The 21,773-nt window shown below is 29.9% G+C and overlaps 1 protein-coding gene across 1 annotated transcript in view; it reads right to left on the bottom strand.

Annotated features, from left to right (window-relative positions):
- LOC105622826 (neuroglobin-like) overlaps positions 1-17,693 on the bottom strand; it is a 28,978-nt gene extending 11,285 nt beyond the window's left edge. Inside the window, exon 1 of the mRNA XM_012204237.1 lies at positions 17,494-17,693. Coding sequence (XP_012059627.1) covers positions 17,494-17,693 — 200 coding nt within the window. The remainder of the gene's footprint in view (positions 1-17,493) is intronic.
- Positions 17,694-21,773: the final 4,080 nt, after the last annotated feature.

Here is a 21,773-nt window from a genome sequence, read left to right as displayed (position 1 = left end):
AATATAATAATAATAATAAATTAATAAATATATATTAATAAATATAATAAATATAATAAATTATATAGTTTTTTATGTAAATATTACTACTCATCTATGACAATTTAATTTTTTCGTGCTATTATGACAAAAGTATATAAAGGTAGATACTCGGTGAGTAATTAAATAAAAAATTGTATTAAATTATGATTTGATTACACTTTCTGCATTGAACTTTACTTTATGCAATTAAGTAAAAAAGTATATAATTTTTAGGGTAATGTGTGTGTAATCAAGATTCGTGTATAAAATATTTAAGAGCAGTCCACCTGCAAATTGTATTATTATCTTGTTGCGTGACAGTCTTAACTACAGAAAGTAACGACATTTTTCTGCGATGATTTTTTTATGCATGTTATATGTATACGCTAAAATATAAAGCTACCTTTACAGCGCAAAAGCCGTTTATTTTTACACAAGCATCAAAGTTACTTTTGAATACATTCAGCTTATAGTTGCTTTATTAACTCTTCAGTAGCTAAGTAAGATATTTTTAATATCCTGTGTCATACAATTATTCTCTGTTTTATATAGAAATATTTTAATTAATTGATATTTTTAACACCCTTTAAAAATATGTTTTTTATATAAAAAATTTTATCATTTTTTTCGTGTTTCATTAGTATTTATAAATAAAATATAAAAAATGCTTCACTTAATCAAAACTGTAATTTAGTTCAGTTACGAAAATTAAGAAAAATGTTATTAAGAACATCTGTATTAGCTGTATTTTTGAAGTATCAGACTGTTCCTCGCTGATGAAGTGAACTGCAAGATTCACGAAACGTTGGCATTTCAAGAATGGATCTGAACACGAAGAAAACTCGCGAAATGCATAATCTTTATATAGAAAGCACCCATGGAAGTCTCAACAATATTATGTGTATTAATTTTAACAAACGCTTTTTAAGCAGATTTCAGTTTTAAGTAGATTAAATAGATTTCACTGTTTAATGAACAGCATTTTATAAAGTATATACTTCGGTATGTACTTTCTTCGTATTATTCTAAGATAATTATAAGTAGTGAAATTGAAAAATTGCCGAGATTTTTTTTTACAAAAGTTAAATGAACTTTTTCTTTGAGTTTTATTACGAGAAGAGCTAATTGTAAGACAGAAATTTTGCAAGCATACTGTGAGAATTATATAATCCCTCCATTTGTCTAGGATTACATGCTGTTTGGCTCTTTTAAAAAAATCGCAGACACGTGTTTCTGATAAAAAATGCTATTTCGTACACTAAACTGCTTCTATCTTTATATTCTTTATAATTTATAATTTTTTATTTATTAATTTTTTATTTATTAATTTTTTATTTACTTATTTAATGAGGGGAAATATAATTTTCTATAAGATTATCAATATATGTAATTCATATTTAATCTCATACATTCGAAATTTTCGAATAGTTCGGATTCAAATCATTGAGATTAGAATTGAATCGAATTAAATTTTACTTGATTCTGATTCAATTCATATTCGAATAATTCGCATTCTAAAAATTATTATATTTTAGCACTACTTTTTATGTATTTGATAATTTGAGCATCAAAGATATTTTGTGAAATAAAATAAAAATTCCGAAATAATTTTGTCGATGTTTTAGCAAAATACAGAAAGTACTTAATATGTAATAAAATTTATTATATTATTAAGTTATTTAGTTGAGAGCCATAGTATTAAAAGTTGTACTGTCCAATAAATCTTGATATACATCTTTGCTCCAAATATAACGCAAACATTAAGAATCATTTCTGATGTTTTCATGTAAGGACCTATAAGATAAAGTGAAGTTATCTGTAGTCAATCTATCTAAGATTTCCTTGGTATCACTCCATTTATCTCTAATTAATTTAATCTATTTAATTGCAAAGAAGAGGAAATAGAGCTCTGCTGATCCATCAAAATTTTATATTACGTAATCACAATCAAGCAATCATGGAGCAAGTAATTTATCTGTTGCTTATAAAATTGATTATATATTCCTCTTTACATGTATCAGTATAAACTCGAGATAAACGTATTATCTTCTTTATTTTTTAAGACTAAATTAAGAATAAAATTATACGATATTCATTACAATATCTCCCTTAATTCTCTCAATATTCGAGAATTGTAAAATACGCAATCTCTGCTGCGATGATAGCCTCTCATGTTATGAATACCAGTTGGGAACGTTACTTTATAAAAAACGAGTTATCATTACTATTTGTAATAAGTAACTTTACTGTTACTTGTTACTAATTATAAAACGCAACACATTACTTGCAATTAGAAAGTATAATGTTATTTTTTTGTAATGCTAAAGTAAGACATTGAATTTTAAAATCATGTATATTATTTAATAATCACTATTAAATATAACAATCAATATTAATCTTAAAACTTATAAATCTTAATATAAATCTTAATATAAATTTTAAAACTTTAAATTAAATTCTAAAGCGAATTTTTTATATTAAACTTATCTAATAAATAAATCTTCTATTCTTTAATATTTTTATTTTTTAATATATATTTATATTTTTATTTATATTTTCAATATATATTTAAGAATTTAGACTATAATTCACAAAAGCAAATTTTATTAAAAATTTTTATTAAACATTGTTTTTAAACATTAATGTATTAAGAATGCATTTTCCAATGTTTCAATATTCATTCTAGTACTGTTGTGTTTGAAAATTTACAGTTTATGTTACATATCCATATACTAGATTTTCAATATTGATTAGCGACTGTCAAAATGTTTAAGATATAAACTACAAGATACTTCGTGCCGATGTTGAAGGAAAATTGAAACGCAGAAAATTTAAATTTTAGTATACATTTATTAAATTATATAGGTTAGTTGGCACGAACTTTCCGGACAATCCAATATTAACAAATTTTTCAATATTTATGTTCAATATTTCAATAAAATTTCTATCCACACAATAAAAAATAACGTGATCTATTGAATAGATATATCTATAAAGATAATAAGTAATTAAAAGAACTAAATTTGATGATAATGAAAATAACGATTAAATTTGTTACCGTTACTGTAAAAATATAACGACGTATCATTACCATTACAAAGAGAAAAAAAGTAATAACCGCTATCAAAAAAAAGTAACAGTAACGATTACGATGTGTATTACTTCTTAATCCTACAAATGACCAGCATAATCCCTAAGAGGGACGATTAAAAAGCGAATTCGATTCAACAATATACGCCTCTTTAAAGAATGAATAATGTTCAATAACAAAATGTATTCGCATAAATGGAAATTATTATAGACTGGGTAATGCAGAAACGTTATTTGCACTGAACGTACAGTCAGTTATATGTCGCTCCATTTAAGTATTTTATTCAGCGCGGAAAATATGATAGCTATATACGAGCGAGTGAGACGGGATATTGACGAATGCATTTAAAATAAAAATTTGCCACTTAAAAAAAAAGCGATCAACGCGACGCGTCGATATCACACGCTTGTAGTCGTTTATTGATTTCCGAGGCTGCTACTGGACCAAAGGCCTCTACTCTGGTTCCGCTTTCTCTCGCTCACTCCTCCCATTTCCCTTTCTATCTCCTTCTCTCTCTCGCAGCTGTTGAGGATGTCATGTATAGCTAGACCGAGCTTAATTAAGTTACCTTAAAGCTGCATGCCCGACGGGAATCGATGAGCGTATATATGTATATACACGTATACGCATAAATGTGTAGGAAACGCGACGTATACTTGGAAAAAAAGTAATTTACAACCATTTTATACAGAGATCGTAAAAACTATACAATAAAACGTTAATTTTTATTTTTATATAAGATATCTCATTTCAAGTTCTAAAGAAGATGACATCATGAGAAAGAAGATGCCAAACTTATTCTTTTTAAAGATAGAAAAGATGGATAGTGTATAGAGATAAAGATTTCTATATTTAGATAATTTAGATGGATTTTTTTATATTAAAGTGAATTATTCAAATATTCATATTTAAACTTTTAAGATACGGAAAACGTAATTTCGTTTCAATTGTTTCTCATGAGCAACAAGTACTCAATAGCATGACGAAGAAGAAAAGAAGAAGCTAATATAAAAGCTATATATATATATATATATATACATATTGATCTTCTATATTAGTTTCTCTTTTCTTCTTCTTTAAAAGTAAAACTGTTTAACTTTAAAGAGTAAATGAAGAGATATTTACGATGATGCCAATATTGCATGAGTTACTATTATTACCCTTTTACTTTATGAGATACTCAGCTTCTATTCCACGCGTCTATATCTTAGATGCAAATTATACGCGTGGCACGCGCACGTTTCGCATGGAATGCACATATAATAGCGTACCAGATTCGCGAACATTGGGATAGAACGGAATTCCCAGATTAATCTTATCCAAAGGCAATCACTGTCACATCTCGGCTTTATTGACCATGCGCGCATGCGCGCGATATATATTCTATATGGGAAATTCAAGATTGAAAGATAATTCATAACATAAGCATCATGTTATATCTCAATAAATTACGAAATACTATGAGCAATTATTTTACCATACAAGATCGGGTGATCACTAGTGATCGAGCGATTCCTATTTTTACAAGTTTCTTTGAGTCTTTCGATAATTACAAATTATAGTACATTTTATTATTTTCCAAAATGAATATTTTAAAAAGTTGAAAATATGTTGATGAATTTAATTTTAGAAACTTTTTGAACCATTCCAAATAGGTGAAAAAAAACGGACGGATTCTAGTAATCATGTTTAGCCTACTACTATTAATTGATAAGACACTAAATAGTATAGTATGAGTTAACTTCTTCATTTTTATCACTCTTCTCTTCAATCTATGTATGTTTATCATATTGAAGGCTAAATGAAATTTAATCATTTCTCGATTCTATTTGCAAATATTTTATGTAAGAAATTCGCGAGAAAATAAAATAAATATCCTATTTAAAAAAATTATGAATTTTATATATATGAATACAATGTATATCAATTAATATAATTTTTTAATATTTATGTACTTTTAACATAAAATATATTAAAAATATATTATGTTTCATACAATTTTTTATAACTTTTTTGTGAGACGAAAATTTAGTTTATACCAACTCAATTGTTAATTCCCATAATTATGTTTGATGGATAAAGTCTGGCGTGAGGAGAAATGCACTATTATAGATTTGATGTTCGGCAAATCCCTTTGAATACCAAATTACCTCATTTTCGACGTATATTGCTATATTGCAATATGGATTAATGCAAAAGCTAATACAGAGACCTCAAACTATCTTTTATTACAAATTGTAAAATTATAGATGTAAAAGAATAGATCTTCTATTACTGATAACTTATTACTAAAAAATAAGTTTAGAACAAAACTGAACGTGTAAAAGAATCGATCTCACTAAAAAAATTTTAATTAAAAGTTATTCCCTACAAAATTTTAAGATCTAACATGTAGATTTACAAATATTATAACAACAAAAGTTTCTAAATTTATTTAATATATCAATGATAAATTTGTGAACATTCTGAACTTGTTACAAAGCAAACAAATAAGTATAGAATTGTTTATTAAAATTTATTCAAAAAATTTTATCTCTCATTTTAATTAATGTTTCCGTAATATTCTTGTTATTCTAGATTAAAATGATGCAGATATCGACAGTTATTAATTTGATATATCGATATATCACGTTGATGTAATCCGAAAAATTTAATAATACTAAGACATTCTTGTATATGGCAAATATTAAATTGTCATAAATATGAAGTTATTTATTGCAATTGCATGTTGATAACACAACATTATATCCAGCATAATTATACTTGCCGGTTTCAGCAATATTGAACCGAGATATTAAGCAGATTGGAATGTATATTGATTATGTAAAAGCAGGCTGATTTCAGCGAAATTAAATCACGGTATCCTGAAATTAAAAGCTTAAATCTTAATAGCGAAAACTTTATTTGTCTTTATTTATATATATAATTTTAATTTGACTCATATTTTCAATATAAACTTAATTTAACATTATTTATCAGTATACAAGCTCAATATAAGTAATTTATGGAATTGAAATTAATAATCTAAGATTCTCATTTTGGAATATAAACAGCAAGAAATATTGAAATAATTTTTAAATTATTATTTATATTTATACATTTAGAGAAAGTTTTACAATTGTGTCAAAATACCAGTATAAGTTATCATATACCTATTTGTGATCGCATCTAAAATTATGAAACATAATTCTTTTTGAATTTTCCTCTAGCTGCATTAATTTCCAATAATGTCAGCCTAGTTCATCTTTCCGAATGAAAAATCTGACACTATTTTCACGTTGAACCATTTCAGTGTAACCATTGGCTAACTCGGCTTCGCGTTCGTGCTTCGTATATTGTGAAAACGCCAATATCAGGAAGTGTATTGCGCGCCGGCCAGAAGGCAGAAATGGCAGAAGAACTTGTGCGTGTTTTTAGAAACAAACTTCGGCGAGCTGGCGTAGTTTACTAATTACTTTTAAATACGAGGAGAAGAGATACAAAATATAAAATTTTGTCACAACAAATTTCATTCGCTAGATTTTCAACAAATATAGCGCAAATTAATATCATGTAAATATTTTATTTTGTTCTCATACCTGTTTTTCAAATTTCAATAGATAACTCTGCGGAATTGTATCTGTATTAAACTAGGTTTCAAACAATGTGACATTTTTGCAAGATTAATTCTTTTGAATTAAATTTCCAGACTGATTCAATGGAATGCGCAAGATTGTAAAAAATTATTGGAATTGTTGGAAAAATGTTAAAATTTTACAGTATTGTGACATCATATTAAATTGGTTTAATTGCGAAATTTGATCAAGGCTCATTTGTTTTTTAATTTGATGAGCATCAAATTTTTATCGATTTTTTACTTTTATCTTATTTGTTTTTATTAATACGCTTCATAGGATTTATATTAACTTGAAAATTTGAATCATACATTAAATAATTGAGTAATTTGCGAAACAAATATATATATAGACATTGTAAAAAATATAGATATTTTCAAGTACTCGATTATTAACTTGAAATGTTTTTATCGATAGCTGTAAAAAAAATATAATATAGAGAAGACCACATGTTGTTACACGGGATAAATTGTTACAGTTAGTTTTTTTTAGTTACCACAGATGACAGTACATTTCTATAAATTTTTATATTCTTATACTCAACTTAGTCTCGCCGTCATATTAAAACTCTAGAAGATGCTGTGTATATTTTCTTCATTTTCACTATAAGTAAATATTTCATTGTATAAATCGCTTGTGTATTGTATACATATATAATTGTGCGTGCGTGCGTGCGTGCGTGCGTGCGTGCGTGCGTGCGTGCGTGCGTGTGTGTGTGTGTGTGAGTGTGTGTGTGTGTGCGTGCGCGTGCGTGTGTGCAATTATATATGTATACAATAACACAAGTTCCCATAGTGGGGTAAGTTGTTACAATTTATTTACTGACAGAAAATCTTAATTTTCAATATTTAAAGACATAGATATAAATCAGAAAAAAATTGACTATCTAGGTAAAGATATACTTAAAGCAATGCATAAGTATTCATTAATCTAAAATATTTAAATATATACATTAATACGGAAAAAATTGCTAATCAAAAATTGTAACAATTTAGTCTCCCCTACTTAGATAAATAACATCTATTTTCATTTTTTAATAATTTACCAAATAAAAAACTGCATTTAAATTAGCCTACATATTTTTTTTATATAAAAAAATATATGTTTCATGTAAAAATACTTTTTATGTATATATTCCCCAATTGTAACATTAAAATAAGGTTGAATAATCTACGGATAAGAAATCGGATTAAATATACCATTCAAGAAATGTTATATTCAAATTAAGACAATTTAATGTACTTATAATACATAATGAGATTATATGGACGAAAAAAAACTAGAATTTTCATGAAGAAAAGTAAAAATTTAAATAGAAAGAAATAAGACTGACAAAGAGAACAAGCAATTCGAAAAGAATTATACTCTATTTGATTTAATCAGCGTTATAGTAATAGATTTAATTACAGAATTGAACCGAAGGGAGAGAATAATTCAAATATAAAAGATAATAACTCTTTTTCTTTCAATGAACTGGTTTATCTTCCGCCGGAAACCACTGTCATCACGTATTTTCACGTTAAAATATCATCTCTACAAGAGCTCGTACGTTCTGTAGCATGTTCAGTTGCATGTGCTTAACGTGCTCCAATATCGCGAATCCTGTCATTTGCGCACGAGCAAATAGACGAAGCACGAAAGGTACTACCGACGAATGTGAAAGAAATAGTGTTTGCAGTATACACCGTGAGTTTATTGAGTTGAAGTATCAGACCAATACAAAATTCATTCGCCATGATATTCTTATATCGTTTTACCATTCTTTGCACGACAAGATTTCTTTAACATCAAGCAACAATTTTTTCTGAATAAAATTTATTTTCATTCGTAATTTAAATTATATTTAATTGTTTTTGCGTTTTTTAGTAAAATTCCAGTGTGACTTAGCTGAGAAATTTTATGTGACTTCAGCGTATTTCATAAAATTTGTTATGTAATTGCATCAAGAAGCTATCTAGAAAAATCTTCTAATTATTTTCGCAATTTTAATTATTTCCTCATCTTATTGAGAGCTCATGCCGTTTTAAAACATTAGACAACCTCGAACTTTTTCGCATTATTCCTATTTTAAGCAACCGGAACATTGATCCTGTTCTATTGTCCTCACTCATCGCCTGTCAGACGCACTCGGTCTCTCTTTGTATGATAGTCTTTCTCTTCTCATTGGTCAATAATAATAAAAGTGTCCCGATGTTTTTGCATGCGCGATTCACATAGAATCTCGGACGAAACATTTTTCCGTCAATGGATCCAAAGATTTTCCGTTATCGAAGAAGCATGAAGACAAAAATGGGTTAGTCGATGAAGAAAAAGACATTAGTCTCATACAATAAGACAATCCATCATATCATTTCGAAATTTCCTTGATTTTTTTCAATTTCTAATAAGAAATAGAGTTTGTAAATAGATATCTTCTGTCACTGTTGAGATTTCATATATTCTGTAATAAATTCTTATTTGATATTTTTGAATACACATAAACAATAAAAATTGTTATTAATATACAATAATAAAAAGTAAAGAAAGATAATAATATGGATTTCGCAAACGGAATGAAACTATTCTGTTTGGATAGAATAAATTTTATAGCAACCTTCGTGAGATTTCTTCCTTGTATGTATTGCGTATCAAAGTTACGTGGATATTCAGAGTGCCGATACCAGAAAATTTCTTGTTTTCCGAAGGATAACGGAAATGGCGAGATAAAGAAAAGAAAATAGAAGAATAAGCTCCATCAAACGATGGGTAAGAAAAGAAAAATACGAATAACCAATTGTTTTTCCGTAATTTACTGAAATATGAATGTAATGTATAAAATTCATTGAATTCTTCTGATATATCGTTTTGATTTTTAATGAATCATTTATTGTTTCAATTGAAAACAGGAGCATTGGAGTATGATATTTGGTATAAATATTTTAATTTTGTTTTAATTAATGTTATTTATTTATTTTGAAATATTAATTCGTAAAAATAATTAAAATTAATTGTTCACTTAATTATAAAAAAAATTTTAAAATAATAAATTTTAAAATAATAGAAAGATTTAATATAGATAAAAAATATGTATATATACAAATAAATGAGTATCTATGTAATTGAGAAAAAACGATAAATAAATATTAATATTTATTTAGAAAAAAACTGAATGAATAAAAGAAAATTAGTGATAATGTAATAATGATAATATAAGTTTCATTTATTCAATATTTAATTAAATATTAAATATGAAGTCTATTTCTTATTATGTTTTGAAACCCATCTACTATATGTTTCATATCACTATCCGAGGACAACAATTTCTTTCTTTTGAAAATTGTATCGAATATTAATAAAAAACGGAACATTCTCGAGAAGTATGCATGATGTAATGTGTAAATATGTCTGCTATTACTATTTATTAAAAATATGCTTGTAAAATTGTTTTAATAATTCAGCTCGTAATATATATACGTAATATATATAATATATATACGTATTTCACATTAAATACATTTTATGTATATATATATATATATATATAAATAATATTGCTTGATTTCGAAACTTTTTGCGAAAATGCTACTCTTCACAACTAATTTATGAACAATTTTCTATCGTAGTAAAGCGGAATGCATTTTGCGCATCTGTGCATTTATATAGAATAGATGTAGGAAATTGCTGTAATGTCTCTAAATATTTAATCACGTTCGTGAGTGATTTGCGTTTATATTTCCTTGTCGATTCTACGATTAGAGGAAACTGTTTCAGGAAACAGTTCAGCAGAATTTCTGAAATAATTGAAATGTGAGAGTAAAGATAAAATATGAGTAAAGTTGAATTCATTTTCTCATTTAATTTGGAATAACCTCGGGACATCGTTCGATAAATTCGAATTAGTTTAAAATTGTTAAATCATTAATGAAATTGATCAGGGATATAGAATTAATCTCATTATTATAAAAAATTGAAACTATCGATTATTGATTATATTGGGAGTACAAAGTTAGTTCGGTCCATTTCCCTAAAGACAGATCCAGCTGTTGTGAATGGTTCATAGTGACAGCTGATTTTGGCGGTTTCATACAAAAACCTTGATTTTTATTGTGTTTGAAATGTCGAATTTTGTGTTAACCAACCAACATTTGCGGGAGGTTTTGATTTTCTGCTTTAATTAAAAGAAAAGTGCGGCTGAAGCCCATCGAATGCTTGTGCCCATCGAAGTTTATGATGACACTGCTTCAACTGATAAATCATGTAGGAAATGGGTTCAACGTTTCAAGAATGGAGATTTCAGCGTTGAAGACAAACTTCGCTCTGGACAGCCAAAAAAATTCGAAGACAAAGAATTAGAAGCATTACTCGAAGAAGATCAGAGTCAAACGCAAGAGGAACTTGCAGAATCATTGGGGGTAATTCAACAAGCTGTTTCTGTACGATTGAGAGCCATGGGAATGATTCAAAAACAAGGAAATTGAATGCTTTATGAATTGAAACCGAGAGACATTGAAAGGCGATTTTTCACTTGCGAACAGCTGATTCAAAGACAACAGAGAAAAGGTTTTTTGCATCGAATTGTGACTGAAGATGAGAAGTGGATATTCTACGACAACCCCAAGAAGAAAAAATAAATCCGGTCAATTGTTGCCATCGACCTCAACATCAACCACGGCCGAATATTCATGGTTCGAAGATCATGCTCTGTATCTGTAGTGGGACCAAAAGGATCTTGTTTACTATGAGCTGCTGAAACCTGGCGATTCCATTACGGGCGATCGGTATCGACTACAATTGATTCGTTTGAGCCATTGCGAGAAAAACAGCCGGTATATGAGCAAAGATATGATAAAGTTATTCTTCTTCTTGACAACTCGGCCTCATGTCGCTAAAGTCATAAAAAAATATTTGAAAACGTTCAAATGGGATATTTTACCGTCATATTCTCCGGACATTGCTCCTTCTGATTATTGGTTGTTCCGAAAGATGCAGCAAGTCATCGGTTCACTTCTTTCGCAAAAATCGAAAATTGTCTCCACAATTGAATCGCCTCCAAAGACGAGTTATTTTTTTCGAGATGAAATTCGAAAATTGCCTGAGAGATGGGAAAAAGTAGTAGGCAGCGATGGACAATACTTTAATTGATCTGTTCATTCATTTTGTTTTGAAATAAATGCACAAAAAAACGGACCGAAACTAATTTGTACGCCCAATAATTAAAATATATTTTATAATTTTATATTCTTCGAATGTTCATTTATCTTTAGAGTATTTTTACTTTATATAGAGAAATACTGTTATGCATATTTGTAAAATATTGTGTACTAGCAATTATAAGATAAATGGTAATAATGAATAGAGAACAACGTGTAAATTTATCTTTATCATCGTTTGTCCAGAGATTCATTAGTACAGACGAGAAACTGCAATAATACAAGAGACTGTGTTTGTCTACATGCTTACGTTTGTTTAATAAAGCGAATGTGACAGGGATTGTAGGTTGTCGGCTGCTGAGCTATCTGTCTTTCTGTTCCTATCTTTTTAAGCAGCTTAAAAAATCGAACGTTCCATTAAGTTGAACATATGAAGCTCGCTTCTTTTTATCTTCTCTTCCTTTTTGTGGTTTTCATTGATTCCTTGCTATTAACTGATACTATCCTATAGATTATACCGCTGTCACAAACACCCACCATTGTATAGTGGACCCCTCCCTTTGTATCGCGATTTTCCAGTGCATGTCAGATAACAAAAGTCGTCAAACAAAGTACACGTCGCAATATCGACATTCTGTAAGTAGGTGTATGTCAGTTTAACAAAACGAATCGGTCAAACGTAAATTCTAGCTATAAGTTATAATAACAATTATCATTTAAACTTTGATATCCTGAATATTTCTTCATGTTTTTAATGTTGTATTAATTAAGCATAATGTGTTTTCAATATAAATTTATCATGTCTTCTGACATTTCGCAGTTTTTAGTTACATTTTTATGTCTTTTTATCTATCAATCTTTTCAGAAACATACAAAAAAAAAATATTAAAAATGTATAAGCGAGACCATTTAAAATAATGTAATAAATCGATAAAAATGAAAACTTACTTCGAGGAATATAGTTATAATCCTTGTTAAGCAAAAATGTTCTTTTTTTTTATAACTTTTAAAGTGTTAGAGCCTGTAATTTAATAGGACGACAAAAAAGAGATTTATATGAATATTTATTTTTAGAAAAAATAATAAAAAATCAATAGTATTTGAGGTGTCGATGTTTTACTTATCGTTTTTAGATAATATTAACCAGATAATTATCGATCTAATTATTGTTTTTAAATAATATAATATTAACCAGAATGATAGCTTTAATCAATACGTACTAATGATACAATTATAAATTACAGCTTATTCTGCTTTCTCTACAGCATTCGCTTTGATGAAGATCGAACAAATGCGTGTGATGGAGGGAAAAAGTTATGATGGGGTCAAGTGTCAATTCGTATGATGAAAAAAAAGAAAAGAGAAGGATAGGAGCGGATAGTCTGGGTTATACTCGCCGATTGTTCAACTTACTCCTTGTCAATCCAATATCGCTGATGGAAACGAGCACGATCGGGTTCGCATGGTCATCGACAAGACTGGACGACCTTTGATTTGAAGAACTTTAATCCGACAAGGGTCTCACGCATGGACCCTCGAGCTGAACGTAATCTCGTTTATGGCGTATTACGATTTGATCAATGCCCGATTGTGCCCGTTGAAGGTAAACGTCGCTTTCAGCTGCTCCCGGCCGTATGCCTCAATTAAAAGCGAGAGACCTTCTGGAATCTCGATTATAGCCCATTATAGAATAGAGCTTATCGAGAACTCCTGGAGAATTCGCTTTGTCGACACTATTGCATCGGTGTATTGTATCACGAGAAATACAGTAATTCTTGTTAAGCAAAATATTCTTTTTTTTGTAACTTTTTAAGCTGTTAGAGCTTGTAATTTAATGGGACGACAAAGAAGAGATTTATATGAATATATATTTATTTTTAAAATAAGCAATTAAAAATCAATAGTGTTAGACGTATTGAAATTACAGTTTTATTACAGTTTTATAGAACTGTATTTACAATTAAGTAGATGAGATTCAATTAAAGTTAAAGTCTTTCAGAGATAGAGAAAAAAAATATTACGAATAAAATATTCAATTTTTCAATGGATTTTTTATCTCGCATATTCGTATAACTAGTATTAAAAGATTAAAAATTACATGGAATTATCCAAAAATGTAGGAAAGAGATTCCAAAAATACTATTCGTTCGAAGGAATGCTAATCCGATTTTATCGAACCTCAATGTCCAATGCAAACGAGGAGAGTCCCAAATTGCAGGTTAAAAAGCGTTTACCGGTAATTCCATGACGATACGATTGGTATTTCCGATTCCCTTCGAAAATCAACAAAAGAACGCAGTCTTTCGTCTATCGAGTGGAATGAAACGAACGGGCTGGAATAGGATCGCGCAAATTGTGATAGATATTGTTGTAGTTTGCTAGACTTGCGATTGAGAGAAACAAGTCGTTTTCTTCGCGCTTTTTCGTTGCATCGTGATATATTTACTTCTACGAAGGCACCGTTGGTCTCTGCAATATTTCAGATGACCCTTATCACGCCTACTTTTGAGACTTTTCCCAAATTCTCCCAAATTCTGATGAAAATAAACAGGCATGAATGCCGATCTTTTACGTCAGTACTTGACGAATTAATTATGTCGATGAATTCTCACGGGCCTGAATCGAGTGTCCTTTGCGAAGATTTTCGCAGCGCAACTAAATTTGTTTTCTATCGAAATGGTCTCATTTTAAGACATTTCAGAAGAAGATGAATTTATCTATATTGTATTAGGTCAGTTATTTATGGAAGCTTCTTAATTCTAGGTCATTTGCAACATTTATGATAACTAATTTAGCTTTCTTATTCGCCAAAAATGTGAATTATATTTTCTTCTAAAATATGATGTTGTTTTCTTTATATATGAATGTAATGAAAATAAATTTAATTTATCATCACGAATAAGAAATAGTATTTTGTAATTAAATTTACATTGATCTTAAAACTTTAATTCTTTATGAATAATTAATAATTGCAAATTTATTATAAAAAATTGATTTCAGTCTAAGTTTAAAGAAATAATTAGCGAAATAGTTAACGAATATTTGCTTTATTAAAATATGTAAAAATAAGTTATTATCGGAAAAAGATAATTTTCTGCTTATATATTGTAAATTGTTTCTTCTCTTTTATGATAGTAAAAATAAGGAGTTATAAAAATATTTTAATTTCAAAAGTAAAGGGTTATAGTATTTTAATCTCATACTAAAAAAACTACAAAAATGTGCAATTCTAATTTTTAAGCTACCGTGAATGATTGTAAGTGAAGTTTCAACTTCAGAGTGTTTCAACTTCATTTTAAGAAATTATAAATACAATTCCAGCTTCTTATGCTACTAGTACAGTAAAGACATTAATAAAAAATCATATTAAGGGTTAAATGACCTCAATTATGTGATCCACAGAATTATGCATTCGCGTTCAATCCGCGCGGCGCGTCACAGCTTTGATCAAAATATAGTCTCCAGAAAGAAGATTATCCCTCAGTTCGATGCACGAGCGATGACACGAACGACACCCGGTTTACGATCCATCGATAGGCTTCTTCTGTGCAAAGGAACGTCAACATGAAAACGGGCGTGAAGGGGGTACAAGAATCGACAGACAGGTACATCTACCCTCTCAGGGTTGCGTCTGACGTTGATAACGGCCTTGAAGAGCCTAAACGCTCAGCTAATCACGTAATGGCGTGTGATGCGGGCGAAACATGATGTGCCCCAACTCTGGAAAACGTATGTGCTACCATTTTCTTACGAAAATCAGAAGTGCCCTCTTCGACAAATAAAAATGCCTTCAGAAAACAAATCTGCTCTTCGGAAAGAAGCAAGATCTGAAATCGCAAGAATGTTATGTTTTTTGATGGAGACATCACTTACTGTCACATGAAAATTCCTATAATAGGAATAGCTACAATAATCTTGTGACACTTGTGCTAACATGTGCAACTTTTTTCGCACGTATTTCAGTAGATAATTGTTAGAATTTACAAGAATTATCCGAATATTAAAAAGTATGAAATTGTGAACACATAATGAGTCTTTTAAATCAAATTATCAGAAAAAAAATCGGTTAAGAATAATCATAAAATCTATAAAGTCTAAATAAAGCTCAAAACATTTAGTGTAACTTTGAAATAGTAAAAAATATATACTAAATTGATTAAATAATTGTTTAAATAGCTTTTGCCAAAATTATATGTTGTATTGATATGAATAATGAAATTTTTGATTACCACTTCCTTTTTGATTACTACTTGATACTTCTTCTTCATAAAACAAAGCAAATTTGCTTGATTTAGGAGATGTATGAAATGTTTTCGTAAAATTATGCTTTACATATCGCAAATACCTAATTCTCACTGTATAATTTCATTTATGTATCTTATTTATAATCTTATTTATAATTAGATAGTGATCAGAAATTCTTGTAGTTATGAGCAACACATATATATTGCAATAAAAGTAAGTAAATAAACAAATATTTGTTAAAAAGCAAGACATTTGATTTTTTTCTTTAAATTTGTTTCTCCTTATTTCCTTTTTCCTTTAATATTAAATGTAATTTTAATATCAAATATAATTTTTATTATTAATTTCGGGACATAATGATATAGAAGTAATATAAGTCAATATTTTATACATTGTCTTACATAATCTATTTAATTTCCATCAAACATCAATTAACCAGTTAGTGTCGATTTATTTTATTTCAGTAAATTGAAATATCATTTATCAAGATAGCTATCTTAATTAACTCAAAGATTTTTTGTTAATTCTTTGAGGGGAAACAACATGTTATTGCTATCATGTTTCATATTTATGGAAAATTTTTTTAAGTTAATGTAATGTACAACTATATGAAATCGATATACATGTACTAAAAATAATAAACTTATTTCAATAATTATAAAGAAATTGTATTTTTACTGCTAAGAAATATATAAGCCAGAATAAAAAATTCGTATCTGGTATAAAACAATTTTCAAAATTATGTTAGCGTAAAGTTCGATTACGAATTTTTTAGTAAAATATTTATTTCAGATTTTGCAAAAATATATAAATTTGTAATTTTATTATATATAGATCACAGTAAATTATATATTTGTAAATCTAAAATAAAAGAGATAGAATATCATATATTTTTAATAGCAATATTATTTTCATTTGTTTTATTAGGCATTTGAAAAAGGTATTTGAAATTGCCAAGATTTTTAATAATAAAGTCCAATAAAAATAAAGAACTCCTTATATCTAATTGAATTTGATGTCAATGGCACGATTTAATTTAGAAAATTGTGTGTATTAGAAAATAAAAAAAGAAAATGAAAAAAAGTGAGAGTAAAGTGAAAATATTTCTTTACAAAACTAACGTAGCGAAGAAAAATCAGAGTTTGGGACACGTATATACATACATATTAGGTGTGGGAAAAAGTTCGTAGCGTAGTTTTTCCCGTTACATCTAACAGGAAAAACGCCACGAACTTTTTCCCATACCTAATATTACATACATATTATACTTTCTCATTTATCGCGCGCGATACTATCGTTGACAATCTAACATCGCACGTTCGCTTGATGGTTTTCTACAGAGAGCCATTCGGATGAATCGTAAAACCTTGCAACGTTTACAACGGTTACGTACCTTATGAACATGTATATACCCGTGGGCTCTAATGCCCTGGAGACCGCTTTCCAGCTGGCAATAACTGTAAATTTTTGCCGAGCCGTGAGCGGAAGTCGAGGATCCGTGGCGGCCGGCGGCGGCGGCGGCGGCGATGAGCCATCGTTTCCGGCTTGATTGCGCGATTTCGTGGTGGCTAGTTTGCTAAGTTCGCAGCCCATGTTGCGGCGGCGAGTCTCGGACGCGACCCCCCGAGTCGCGGAAGACACTAACCGAGGCGACCCACAACGGGGGATGATCACCACCTCGCGTCACGAAACCCGTAGACCGCGCGGCAGCACTCCGCGTTCGATTTCGGTATTGCTTCCGCTTCCTGCCACTTCCGTCGAAGTTCCCGCCGCATCGACGAAAACGAGAGATTGCACTATACTGTGAGAACAAAAGTATATATGTATATACTGACGATATATCGTTGGAGATGATGATACGATGATGAAGACTAAACTCTGGTTTTTCTCAAATCGTAAATCGGCAGTAAAAGTACGCTCAAATAATGCGTAAATTATCCTAACAGCTTCCTCATCTGCGAAATCTTTACGTTGTCTTGTATTCCTGAACACAGTGCACGTGGTCGAAATTCAAGAAATCTGCGTGTTTTTGATAAAGTCTGTCGCGTCAAGTTTGTTAAATCGCTAAGAACGGATGATCGAAGCGGCTTACTCGCGCGAACACTTCATGGCTGATACGATTGACGAAGTGCGATTCGCGTCCCTGTATTTCTTTGATGTACTACACGATCTCGACGGGAGCACATGCGTTTTAAAGCAAATCGGCCATTTTGAAGCTGATCATCCGCGAATGTTTGTTCGCCATCGTTTACAGTACAAAGATAAGTAAAGATAAGTAAAGATAAGTAAACTTTATGGAAGTATGTCCTGTTCTCGCAAATCTTGTCACGTATCCGATGTATTCCTAGCGTGGGCATATATTTATCGTTTCTTATGGTTGAGAACATGTGATGATTCCACGTTAATCTATCTCCTCCTCTTATTTACCGTGCCGCGGTTTGAATACGCTTCTCCTCGCGATTATCCTTCATTTAAGCTTTGCGTATCCTTGCTGCTTCTTTTGGCCTTGCCAAGTTTTCTGCTTGGTGAGTTCATTTATCTAGCTTCTTCTCGCCCACTTTCCTCTCAACATCAATCTCAACTCTGCCAAATATCTTCCTTTTTTCTTTTCACCAAGATTCCTACACTTTATTGCTTCCAATTCTAAATCGATTTTTCTACCTTTAACGCTCTATATACCAGTATATGTTTTCTTTATTTTCTTCGGGAATACCTGTGTAATTGTCTTCCTCCGACAATTCTGTCCAATTTTCTACATCTTTCCTTTTCCTTTATACTCTACGTTTTAGTCTACAAGATAGTCTTCGTTATCTCGTTTTGCTAGTATTTATCCATTTGTAACTAAATTTTCTTCACTTTTTGTCTTGTTTATCAGATTTTCATTTCACATTTTAATTAGCCGTATTTTGTCTCTCTATTTTCTATCCTCCTTTACTCCTCACTTTCTCTTATGATCCCTTTTTCTCTTAAGATCTGTATATATTTATTAAACGTACAAGTGTCTTGTCATTGTTTCATGATAATAACTCCAGCTCCTCCTCTTTAAAATCTCGTTAGGCTCGTTAATTTCTCGTAAATTTTAATGTGACATATCTTCACGTATCCACCATTTTTACGTCGCTTGTCTCTTTAATTATTCAAGACTTACATCAATTCACTTCACTTCCTCACAAAGTTTCCGAGTGTGCGAACAGTCACGGCTCCTTGAACACCTTCAGATTCCTCGATCTCCGGAACATTAACTGCAAGCATACGACCGCGATTTCATTTATCGAACAGGACGATTGATCGATCTCATTTATGACGAACACTGGCGCGACAGAAAGTGACAGATCGAGAGGAAATCGAAGACGCGCGAGATAATTTAAAACTTCATTTGCCACTTTATATATTAAATGTCGGTGGAACGACATTTAATATATAAAGTGGCAAATGAAGCTCTCGGGTCGCTGCTTCGTTGATATAAACGTGCTATAAAAATAATTTTGTATTGCAAATCACGAGATATCTATTTGCGTTTTGCAAGTTTTGTGGATTTAGTTTTTGTGGACTTCGATGCTGTATATCTACAATCTGTATATCTTCAATTTCTATATATTTTAAATTCGAAACTTGTTATTGGATGACAGCACAAAAAATACATCGCAACAGATTTTTTTAAATGGCAATAAACGCGAGAAATAAAATATATCAAATTTATATTTTATTTTTTATTTGTATTTTGCTTATTATCTATGTATTCTTTAAAAGTACTTAATAGAGCTGCGGTATTTTTTTCTTTTTTTTTCTCCCTCAAAAATATAGGTGTGCATGAAAATAATTGTTAAATTTTATAATTTTATTTGTGCTGCTATTAATTAAATAAGATTGATTTAAAAAATTAAATTTCAAATAAAAGCAAAGCAATGTCTATAATCAAGGAAGAAAAAAGGTTGTACTTTTAATGAATACTTTTAATTTAATCACACAAAATCTATTTGCAAAAATAATAGATGTCATTTCATCTTTAAGTCGTATTTTTTGTTCTTAAAAGTACATCTTCGATATGAGTTCAATTGTTGCAAAGGTTTCCGAAGTTTCATCAATGCCACGAATGGCGTGGCACTTTAATTAGCGTAATGGCGGTATCAAACTGGATCAACTACGGAGCAAAGGAACAAAAGAGAAAATCTTAGCCGACAAATCTTGCGGAGTTGAAGCGTTTTAGACTTGGAACGCTTTCAAATGGAAGAAACGAAAGAATAGAGAACGAACAATGAGGTGGAATTCCGGCAACATTGATAGAGGAATTTTGAAGGATCTAGAGGCGACTACAAATTCATCTATGTCATTGCTCTCCGCAATTCAGGAAGAGTCATCAAAGAAATGTAGAAAGCAAACGATATCGGGGATGTACAAGACGAGAGAGAGCAACGATAAGTAGATAGAAGCATAATAAGGCAGTCAAGTATAACCGGAAAGGAGCAAGACTTTCCTGTGCGCTGTCCTGTTGGGGCGTAACTTTACGTTCGAGTTGTCCGTCCTCATGAAACGTCGAGCGTATCTCAGTGTTGATAAATATCACCAATAAAGTTAAACGAAGGAACGTAAGAAGCACGCACGGATAACTTAAATAGCTTTCGAAGTTCTCGATGCAAAAAGTAAGTAGCATCTCGCCAAAGCGAAAGTCCATCACAGGGAGCAGTATGATGCTAGTAAATGTCGACCCTTATTGCTCGACTTTTACAACCGCATGCTAGCTAAAAGTAGATAGACATATATCTACTATGTAGCACGTTCGCGAGTAACTGTATTGATTCGAATTTTATAGGAAAAATTTTTGATTATTTATACGATTGTTAAAATGTTACCGTAAATGCATAATTTTGTTTCTTGGAATGATGAAACCAATAAATTCTTCTTATTTGTTTATTTTTTGTGTCTGTTTTTTATTTTTTTATTCCTGTTTACTTGATTATTGTATGTATTTGCAATTTTTAAAAAATATTTCTTTTAAAACTAATTAATATGTAAATATATTTATATAATAATATATTTATATAATTATAAATATTGGGTTGTCCAGAAAGTTCGTGCCGCAAAGATTAATTTAATAAATGTATACTAAAATTTAAATCTTCTGCGTTTCAATTTTCCTTCAAAATCAGCACAAACTTTCAGAACAACCCAATATATAATAATAATTTTAAAATATATAATAATTTTATAATTTTATAATAATATAAATATATTTTTACATTTTAAAAATATTCGTTCATATTTTACGAAAAAGTATTTAACACCAAATTTGATCTAATTTCATTAGTCTAAATAATAGTGTATGTATATTACGATAATTAACTGCCTAAGTAGTATATAATATTACGATAATACAAGGGTTGATGAAGACCATGTTTGCTACATCGTCAATATATAGGATAAGCATCAGGTAGCTATATTTAACTATAAATGTGTGGTAGAAGTGCTGATTTTCGCATTTATTGAAAAACCTTGAAATAATGAAATAAAATCGTGCAATTTAATTATTAACGATGTCATGCCATAGTTTCTTTGCGAGAAACGGTAGGTGCAATAAAGACAGTGATACGTTGGCGAGATAAACGTTATCATTAGAATTTAGAATCGATGGAGAGAATGAGACCCAGGAAAATTAAACGACGGACAAATCGAACT

The sequence above is a fragment of the Atta cephalotes genome, assembly GCF_000143395.1.
Source record: "Atta cephalotes unplaced genomic scaffold scaffold00049, whole genome shotgun sequence".
Lineage (NCBI taxonomy): Eukaryota > Metazoa > Arthropoda > Insecta > Hymenoptera > Formicidae > Atta > Atta cephalotes.
Note: the sequence above shows the minus strand (reverse complement) of the source record. Positions and strands in the feature narration are given on the sequence as shown.